This window comes from Nipponia nippon, unplaced genomic scaffold (genome assembly GCF_047370975.1).
Source record: "Nipponia nippon isolate SJK-2023a ecotype South Korea unplaced genomic scaffold, ASM4737097v1 scaffold_3, whole genome shotgun sequence".
NCBI lineage: Eukaryota > Metazoa > Chordata > Aves > Pelecaniformes > Threskiornithidae > Nipponia > Nipponia nippon.
The window spans coordinates 83757229-83767591 of NW_028262347.1; the positions used below are offsets into that span (position 1 = coordinate 83757229).

Sequence of the window (10363 nt, forward strand, 5' to 3'; positions counted from 1 at the left end):
CAGCCTTTACTGAATAATACTTGATGTAAAACCCCTTAGTCTGGAGCAACACTGTAACTGTACATGTGTAGGACTAGATGAGAGTGGAGAGATTCTTGGCAGGTACTTTCTGTCCTTGTCCCCTCTAGTTTCTCTGTTCTTGCACACTATTAATAATTAAAAATTATATGAGATTCTCTGGAGACACACTTTCTCATGTTACCCCTCAGGAAATGAGAAGTAGGGGGAGCATAGGGGATAAGTGTGCTCTAAAGCACTTTGCTTCCAGCTTCTGGGAAGGCAAGGAATGGCCCTTGCGCCCTGTTGCCTCCGCCTTGCACGCATAGGGGAAGATTTAGTGATGCATGAGTTGCGCTGCCCATAGCTGACTACATTTGGGATTTCCTGCTTGCTTTTGCGATGAATTAGGAACTTTTAATGTACGAAGTGAAAGCTACAGGCTTGATTTGGGAAGGAGAATCCTTCTGACTCCCTTGAGTACATACACTGCTGCATTCCCCGCAAGCTCATGTAAGCGTAACCTGCTGTTGCAGCACTGGATCACTTACCCAGCAGTTCTGAAAGTACATTGAGACAAGGATGGCTGTGAGACCGAGTTTCTGCACCAAATCTGGTAAGCTGTAGACTGGGAAAGATGTTGAGATGGATACAGTGGTAATCTACTATCTTTCCTTGGAAGATGAAGAATACGGCTGTTTTAACAGAACAAAATGTAATAAGGGGAAGAAAACATAAGTAATGCACCTTTTAAAAATTCTTAAGTAGGATAATCCTTAGTAGGCTTCAATTTTTGTTCAGAACTAAATGTAGTTCAGGCAGATTGGGGCAAGGCTGGTAGTTTCATTGTAATATAAACAGATGTAAGATGCTGCAATATTGAAACATTACTGCAGAATCTTTCATAAAAACTACTTGAACTGCCCTCAGTTGTTCAAAAGCAAGTGTTCTTTTTCTAAAAGTGAGATTTGACAGGCCAAATAAAATTGTCTTGATATCTACAAAAATGTAGGTCAGATTTGAATCGGTTTAACAAAAGCACCTAACTAGTTACCTTTATTCTATAAAAGGAGAAATTGAGGGAGATGCAAGTAATGTCCTAGTAATGTCTAGTTTTTTCTGTTGTTTCACTCCTGCCTTTTGTGATAAGAAGAATCTTTGCATAAAACAAACTCATGACTGAGAACCCCCTTAGTCCCTGAATTCCTGCTTATGAAAATACAGGCTCATCTCTAGCAAGCCTAAAGCACTTACTAAAATTACATTTTAGATATCTCAGGCTGGGCATAAATTGTTCCCTTACTAGGCCACTTGTTCTCTTGTTAGCTGAACTTTGGCTGAAGAAATATAAAACTGGTGTTCAAGACTGAGGGTCACTTCTCTTAGCAACTGTGGTGCTTGTGTACCTGTAAGTAAGACTATGGGTTATTTGCCTCAAGCAGAACTTCAGATGAGTGCTTAGTTTTAGTTTAGTGTTGTGTGTGTTTGGGCTTTTTTTGGAGACTTTTAGCTACAAGGATTTTTGAATTTGCAGAGTAGTGAACATGCTTTTATACCTACTTGGAGCTGTTGGTTTTGTTATGTTTATTCTCTCATGCCAGCATTCTTCCCTTTCATGGGCACTTATAATGGCTTACACTTGGAGTGGATTACACTTTTACAGTGTAATCATTTTACAGTGTTTTCATAATACTCTGCCTGCCTGACTGTAACCAGGCTTTTTTGCTTGCGAAGGCTGCTGTCTACTGTTACTTAGCCACAAAAATATTCCCTGTGGCTTGTGATCTCTTGAGGAGGATAAAGAAGGGAAGAAGAAAGTTCCGTAGGCCTTTGTCTGTGCGCTGTGCATTTAAACATATAGTCTTGCAATGACAAGATACTCTTCAATTCAGAGAAATACATATCCTGTAAACTTCTGCACTGAGCAATGTTATAGCTGTGTGCAGCCCTTCCCACCCACTTCTGTGGGAGGACTGTACGCAGGTGCGACAAATGCCTTGGCAGTGAAATGCTTTCAGCTGTGGTTGGATGCCTTCAGCACCACTGTTGTTTGGCAGAAAGAAAGTGTCTGCTCTGAGATGTTCAGACATACTTGGGGGAGAAACAGCCGCGCGAGCCAAGCGGCAGTGGGACCCTCGGTCAAGTGTAAAGGAGATGAGCAAGTTTTGGAGGCCACGTCAAACAGGTGGCAGCTTGAGCTCGTCATTTTGTGCCCTTGACAATAGTGGAGCAATGCAGCTGTGATTCCATTTTGAGTCTTGGAGCTAGATGATGATAGACTGAGCAGAAAATTAATCTTGATGACTTAGTACCACCAGCTGATGAGATGAATAATTACTTCTGATACCTTAAGGTTTTAAAATGCGATAGGAAAGACCTACAGAAAGTTGTCACTGAGTTCAGAGCTTCATACTTCCTGATCATTGTCAAAATGCATCATTCTTCAAAGCTTGGCTATCAGTCTGGAGTTTTGACTTGTAAATTGTGACTTTTGTAGGACTACATAGGTCCTTAGAATTAGTCAGGAACTCTAAGGATGATTGGCCATACAGTATATGTCTGCAGTACAAAAAGAGATGTGTCTTCAAAAAATTCGGAGCGTGGGTTAAATGTGTGAAGATCCACACAGTCTTAGCTCAGATAAGCGGCTTGTATTAGTATCGGCTAAAACTCAACTTTAGCTGTACCTCAAGTTAAAGTCAAACTTCTGTTTTAACATATTAGGTAACATCAGTTAGGTGGGAAGAGTCAAAATATGCTTTGTACAGTGTGCCTGTAATAGTCTTGTCTTGTTTCCAGAGGCTTAGAAGGTCTGTGTTCTGTGGTTACTGTTCAGTGTGTTGATTGTCAATTATTTTCACTTACATTACACAATACTCTCATTTTTGTCCATGACTTGGAGACTGCTGTTAACAGTTTTTAATGGCCTCTAAATCTTGCCCTTCTTCCTTTAAAATATTCTGCATAACGTAGTCCTGCTGTATACAACAAGCTGCATGTAAAATACCAGCAATTTCACAACCTCAGGATGGTATCCCAAATGTGGCATGAGAGCTTAAACAGTCACTAAATTAACCTGCTCTAACTAGTATCTCCACGTGCCTTTATTTAGCCTGGCTTTCTATAAATGGGAAGATGCTATGTGTCCTCTTTATTCACTATTTGACTTTCTGAGGAGCCATAGAGAATTTTCTAGTTACCAGCAGGACACAATCCATGTGTAAAATTACATGTCACCTCAAAACCTTGTAATCTTCCTGCCTATGTGTCTGTCCCAATGATCCAAACCCAGAGCACCTACAGACAACCAGGCAAGCGGACAATAGTTTATCAGAAACAGAAAAATGAGAAAATATCATAATATGTTTTTGTTGAAAAAATGTAAATCCATTTTACAGTGGTGCAGAAGCAGGGAGGAGGCAGCGCTATGAAAAAGAAATCAGTATTAATAGAATGTACACAGAAAAGGCACTACCGCTTTCATGCCGACAGTGCCTAGGTGATATAGTCCGTGCCCTGGAGGAAATTACTGACTCAGAAGGAATGTTGTTCACCCCCTTTGTTCTCAATAAGCTCTTTGCTTCTCTGCTAAGAATGCCAGCAAAAGAACATTATTTTAATACTAGTATGTGTAAATAGGGCTGTTTGTTAGAGATTGGGTAATCTTTCCATACGCATTTCAGGAAAGATTGCTGCAAGGCTCTGGACTGAAATTTTGAAACAACTGATGCCAACAAGTAGAACAGCTAGTATGCATTCTCTTGAGCCTTTCTGAGATAACTTGAGTTGGGGCTATAATAATCAAGAACTGGAAAGCACTAGTACTAAATGAAATAAATATTCTAAACAGAGCTGTAGGCCATGTTCTGACGAGGATTGAGATGCCTAAGTGGATATGTGAAATGTCCACAGCCCCTTCTCAGTTGTTTTACGCTGGGGAGAAGGGCATGGTTTCGACCATCAGAATTTCCTGGGAGGCTGCATGTTGGCCTTTTAGCGAAGTCTCATCTGTTTCTTCGTAAGAAACTGTTAATGGAAATGCTAAACAGTGTTGAGAATGCAGGCAGTTCTGATGAGTGCAGTAGCACCTGAGCTGCTAGACAAAAAGGGGCCGCAGGACACCTCACACACCTCTGTTTTATAGCAAAGATAGCTGTTTACATGCAGAAGGGGAATGTGCCTTGAGCTACACCGTTGCAGGCTGTTTGGGCCAGACGATGTACGGCTCAGTGTGATGGCTCTTGGATAGTTCACTCTTAGGCACCCAACTCTTGCCTTGCAAACAGCTTAAGTACATAACTAAGATCAGTAGATTTTGTTGTGACGAGGACAGTAAAAGCATTGCAGTGTTAAACACCAGAGCATTTACTACCCTTAATAGGTTTTTAAGGGTCAAGTCCATAACCTCTTTGCTAAGCTTCACACACTTCTGAGATCCAATGGTGGAAGTAAGACTTGGCCTATCTGCTCATGCAAAATGAACCAGGGTGAATACAGATTCCAGGACTTGTCCAGGTGTCTGCATAACAAGAAAAAAAGAACAACATTTCAGCTGATTTGTGACATGCTTATTAAGTGTTCACTTAATAGAGGCTAAGGAATGAATAATTAAGGAAATGAAATTCCTTAGTGTTGTATTTGGGCATGCAGACTGGCAGGGCAGCGGTGCCAACTTCCCCTGCTTCTGTAGCTGTTTTGCAGAAGCGTGCTTTGCCTTAAATACAGTACAGGAAGCACCTGTGAGTAACCGCTGTACAGGCTCGGATCGCAAAAGCGGAGCTCACTGAGGGAGAGCTAAACTGCTGCTGACGCTTTTCATTGCAGTAATCTTTGGTGATGGGTGATGAAGAGATGTCAACCCAGCAATCCGGATTACTGTTACAGTTTTAAGTTATGTGAGCACTAGATGGGGCTGTTGCTCCACATACTTTTTACTGAAAATTTATATGCTAAACCCCCGTGACAGGAAATTAAGGTGTTTCAATGTGGGCTGTCTGGTTTCTGCTGCAAGCCGCAGCATCTAGCTGGGCTGAAATGTGGTAGATGGTGAGGTGCATGAAACAAAACTCACAATCCCCACAAGCAGATCCTCAATGTAAAAAAAACCAAACCAAAAAAAACCAAAAAACCAACCTAAAATAAACACAAATTATTTTAGTAGTAAAGGAAAAGTATAATCATCTTGCTCTTGCTGTATAGTTTTTCAAAGAATACACGCTGTTCCTACGCTCGTGCATATCCCTAACTCCTCCGGTTATCATCACATAGCTGGGAAGAAAATTGGGGAGAAAGAGGCAGACTCAGCCTAATCAGCCAGATTCCCCAGGCAGGGTACATGCTGTGCTCCCAGCTGCAACCTTTGGGTCTCTCTTCCCAATGTCTGTCCCTACTGCTCATTGCTGTTCAGTGTTCGTGGTCACATGTGTGAGAACTTTCAGGAGCAAGAAAAAGGGTGGCAGAGATGACAAATGTTCACAGGTATCCCCAACACCCCTCCTGCGAACTCATTCTGTTCCTTCACAGTGGGGTGACCTGCTACCTCAGCATGAGTCCTTGAGACTAAATTGGTGCCCAGTGGTTAATAGCCCATCATTTGTCTGCTTTTTGGTGACGAGAAAATTAAGGTGCTCTTAATGCCGTCTGCTGATGGTGCTGTAATGTCTTCTGCCTCAGCAGTTATACAGAAAAAAAAAAAAATCCATTTTCCAAAATTCGGAAAGGAAAAGTTGTAAAGTTGGGGGGTTTTTTCAGACTTGAGGACTGAAAATAATGTTACCAGATGCCTCCTCTCCTTACAGATACACTCACTGATCGTGGCCCTTCGCTCTGGAGAAACAGTATTCTGACAGACTCACTTATTGTAGCCCTCTAATCATAGGAAATAGGATTCAACTTTACATAAAAGATACAGCTTCACTGAATGCCACATTTAATTAATTAAAAGACATATTTTTTCAAAGTGTTCGGTTTGAGCAGTATTCTCTATTCTCAATGGGACTCCTGGATTCAAAAAAATTTTATTTTTTTTTTTAACACTGGCCACTTGGTTTAAAAGTCTAAATGAAAACTAGGCTTCCTGGAAAATCTAGTTGATCTATACTTAGCACTTTATGGCCAAAAGGTCACAAAAAATCACAAAATTCAGGACATTCCTACACAAGCTGTTAAAGACAGTGCGTCTTCAAATAATTTTGTTTTTAATACAGAATTAAAGAGTGAAGACAATGTAGTCAAAGGTACCAAAATGACAACATGCCATTAAAAATCCTCCAGAGATTAATCAAAGTGTAAGTTTCCTCATGCTGCTCTGCCATTTTGCCTTACCTTGGCTGGAATGAAGACCTACCCACTGGAAAGTCAAGAGTTCAAAGTTTATGTTCTTCACCATTTGTACTGCTAGAAACACTTGGTAGCATTAAAAAAAAACTTAAATTACTTACATATTTTTCACTTCAGCGGGATAAACATTCTGTCTGAATCGACATCAACCAGTCTTAAGAGAATACATTGTCTAAAAATTAGCAAACTTTTGACAGATCATTTAGATGTGACTTAAATCATTAAATGCCTCTTCAAAGGAAATGGGGATGCTCTCACTTGCTACGTGGTGCTTACTTTCTAGTTAAAAGAGACTGATTTTAATGAAAGGGAAGATCCTTCTCCTCAAAACTTGCACTGACTTCCATCTCAGATAAAATACTCATTTATGCATTAACTGCAAGCCACAAGGTGGTGCTCTTAATCCACATCTTGACTGCAAAAGAAACGTAAATTTTTTTCTTTTCTTCCTTTTTTAATATTGCACAGCAGGAGCATACGGAGAAAAGCATGTTTTATAACATGGTTAATTTGGTTTCTGCAGCAATCCCACAGACTACACCACACACAGTGCAGTCTATAATGGTAAACAATTTTTTCTTAAATGAGACATGCTACCTTCAGAGGGTTTGAGAAGAACAATCTTTCTGGGAAAACCAGTCCAAAGAAATGGTTAAAAATCCAAGGAGACAAAATGAAACAACTACAGATGAGCTATCCGAATAATAAAATTTTGTAACTGAACACCTAGTTGGCAATCCCACATCAAACTAACTCAATCTATCTGCAAATCTAGAATTTTTCTTTTGGAAAAAAAAGTAAATCTTCAGTTTTCCTTGAAAGGAATGTGCTGGTGCAATACCACTGCGATGGTCCATGGCACCCCCCTGTCCCCCCTCCCCCCAATTTGTTTAGCTGTCAAAGAATTCCATGTATATTGACGACAAAGTGAGTATGATCTTCCAGGAAGAAAGACACAGAAGGCATGTAAATTCTGTATGCACACACACTACAAGGATTACTGATGCGCATAATAAAAAGACACGTTGTTACCTTTTACCTTCAACAATATAAATATATATATGTGTGATCTCATTAAAATAATTCCATAGATGTATACACATAAGTAGTTCTTAGCAAGATGAAAGCCAATCCATTTTCCACAGCGTCTGTGAAACGTCCATGGCTGGAAAACAAAAAGACTGGAGTGATTTTCCAAGGGATGTAGTTCTGCCAGCACGACTGAATTCAGTTCATTCCTTTTTTTGCTCTTCACCTTTAGATTCTATTAGCACCTCTTGCCATTTCTTATCCATCTCTTCTTTGCAACTCAGGAAGGCATCTTCCAAACGCCTCATGGAGTTGGCCAGGTCTGGGTTGGTACGTATGACTACCATGTCATATGCCATCCAGGTTGCCTGCACTACAAACCCAACAGATACTACTAAGCCAGGAGTTTTGGCTAAATAAAAGCAATGGCTGATTCAATAAATGAATATAGGACATGAATTACTATCAGTTCAGGTCTTATGTCAGAGAAGGCTTGCTGTAAAATAAAGTGGAAACTGCCCACAGTAATACTCAAGATTCAATAAAAGACTGTTCAGTATTACTCCTTTATAAATATCTCGTAATACTTCACAATGGAAGTGTACTGATGTAAATTACAAAAGGGAGATAGACACTTTACCTAAAAATTACAACAAAACAGGTAATCAAAAAGAAAGGTTCAACAGACTTTTAAAATAAATGAACCAAAGAATCCTCTCTTGAAACCAGTTACAGTCAGGAGGCTTGTGTTAGGTGAGGAAGAGTAAGATCAAGGAGGCTGCAGCATAGAGATGAAAGGTTTTAAGAACAACCTAAATAATGACATTGATTTTGAAATAACGAGTATCTGCTAAAGTGCAGCAAATAGTTTTAGCACTTATTTCATAGAATCATAGAATCCTTAAGGTTGGAAAAGACCCTTAAGATCATCAAGTCCAACCGTTAACCTAGCACTGCCAAGTCCACCACTAAACCACGTCCCTAAGCACCACATCTACACTTCTCCTAAATACCTCCAGGGATGGGGACTCAACCACTTCTCTGGGCAGCCTGTTCCAGGGCCTGACTACCCTTTCCGTGAAGAAGTTTTTCCTAATATCCAAACTAAACCTCCCCTGGCGCAGCTGGAGGCCGTTTCCTCTCATCCTATCACTTGTTACTTGGGAGAAGAGACTGACCCCTGCCTCGCTACAACCTTCTTTCAGGGAGTTGTAGAGAGCAATAAGGTCTCCCCTCAGCCTCCTCTTCTCCAGACTAAACAACCCCAGTTCCCTCAGCCTCTCTTCGTAAGACTTGTGCTCCAGACCCTTCACCAACTCCGTTGCCCTCCTCTGGACACGCTCCAGCACCTCGATGTCCTTCTTGTAGTGAGGGGCCCAAAACTGAACACAGTACTCAAGGTGCGGCCTCACCAGTGCCGAGTACAGGGGCACTATCACCTCCCTGGTCCTGCTGGCCACACTATTCCTGATACAGGCCAGGATGCCATTGGCCCTCTTGGCCACCTGAGCACACTGCTGGCTCATGTTCAGGTGGCTGTTAACCAACACCCCCAGGTCCTTTTCAGCCAGACAGCTCTCCAGCTACTCCTCCCCAAGCCTGTAGCATTGCATGGGGTTGTTGTGACCCAAGTGCAGGACCCAGCACTGAGCCTTGTTGAATCTCATGCAGTTGGCCCCAGCCCAACGATCCAGCCTGTCCAGGTCCCTCTGCAGGGCCTTCCTACCCTCCAGCAGATCAACACTTCCACCCAACTTGGTGTCATCTGCAAACTTACTGAGGGTGCACTCAATCCCCTCATCCAGATCATCAATGAAGATGTTGAACAGGACCGGCCCCAACACTGAGCCCTGGGCAACACCACTCGTGACCGGCCGCCAACTGGATTTGACTCCGTTCACCACCACTCTCTGGGCTCGGCCGTCCAGCCAGCTTTTAACCCAGCGCAGAGTGCACCCATCCAAGCCGTGAGCAGCCAGCTTCTCCAGGAGAATGCTGTGGGAGACTGTGTCAAAGGCCTTACTAAAGTCCAGGTAGACAACATCCACAGCCTTCCCCTCATCCACTAAGCGGGTCACCTTGTCATATTTCATACTTTCCCTTTTGTTTTACCATAAATTGACTGTAGTTTTCTCAGTGGCACTCATAAATTGTGTTTAATTACAAATAGTTTAATTAACAGTTTCCATCTATTCTTGTTAGTTGCACACAGTTTCTGATAGCATTGTTGCAGAACACGGAGAAGAATATGCAGTCCTCTCCATACATACAGGACTAAGATTAAATTTGCAGAGGAGTCTCTATTGAAGCTGAGGAATGAAACAGGTCATGCACTGACCTGAGAGCTACTATGTATCCCACCATTTTTCAGAATTAAATCTCATTTTACATACTATGTTTCAATACTTGTACATAAAATACCTTCATATTATTTCTGTTTTCAACTACCACTCTGAACTGAGCATCCATCACCTATTAATTTTCAATTCTGAGCCATCTGAAATTTCTAGATTATTTGCACGCTTTTTCCCAATTAAGAACATTAAGGCATTAGTTGATGGTCATTGTTTCCACTGACATTTCTATCACATGCAACTTTACAGCAATAAATATAAATAATAAATCCTCAATGCTGTCACTCTAGTAGACAGATCTGTATCATTCTTAATAAAGACCTGTACCTGTTAGTTTTTCCATTTCCTCCAGAAGTTTTTCTAAGTCCCTGTTCAAGTCCTCCACCACCTTTACCATGTTATCATAGTTTCCTTCCTGAGGTTCTGATTCGGCCATCTACAAGGAAACCAGGAATTTGATACTTTATTTTACTTTGAAGTGAGTCGATCTTCACAGTTGAGAGAAAGTAACATAGCAATAAAATAAAAAAAAAAGTGTATATAAATATTCAATTTACACGTGAATTCATTAAGAATCTGACCTTCAAGTTACTGGGGGTCACCTGTATGCTGCATACTATTTTCAATCCATTTTGAAATTAATT

At 41.1% G+C, this 10363-nt stretch overlaps 1 protein-coding gene across 1 annotated transcript; it reads right to left on the minus strand.

Moving 5' to 3' along the window:
* Positions 1-7523: 7523 nt before the first annotated feature.
* Positions 7524-10155, minus strand: SYCE3 (synaptonemal complex central element protein 3). Its single transcript, XM_009465721.2, has 2 exons — positions 10047-10155; positions 7524-7738 (listed from the first exon to the last, which is right to left on the minus strand). The coding sequence occupies exons 1-2, from the start codon at positions 10153-10155 to the stop codon at positions 7569-7571; spliced, it is 279 nt and encodes a 92-aa protein (XP_009463996.1). The 3' UTR covers positions 7524-7568.
* Positions 10156-10363: the final 208 nt, after the last annotated feature.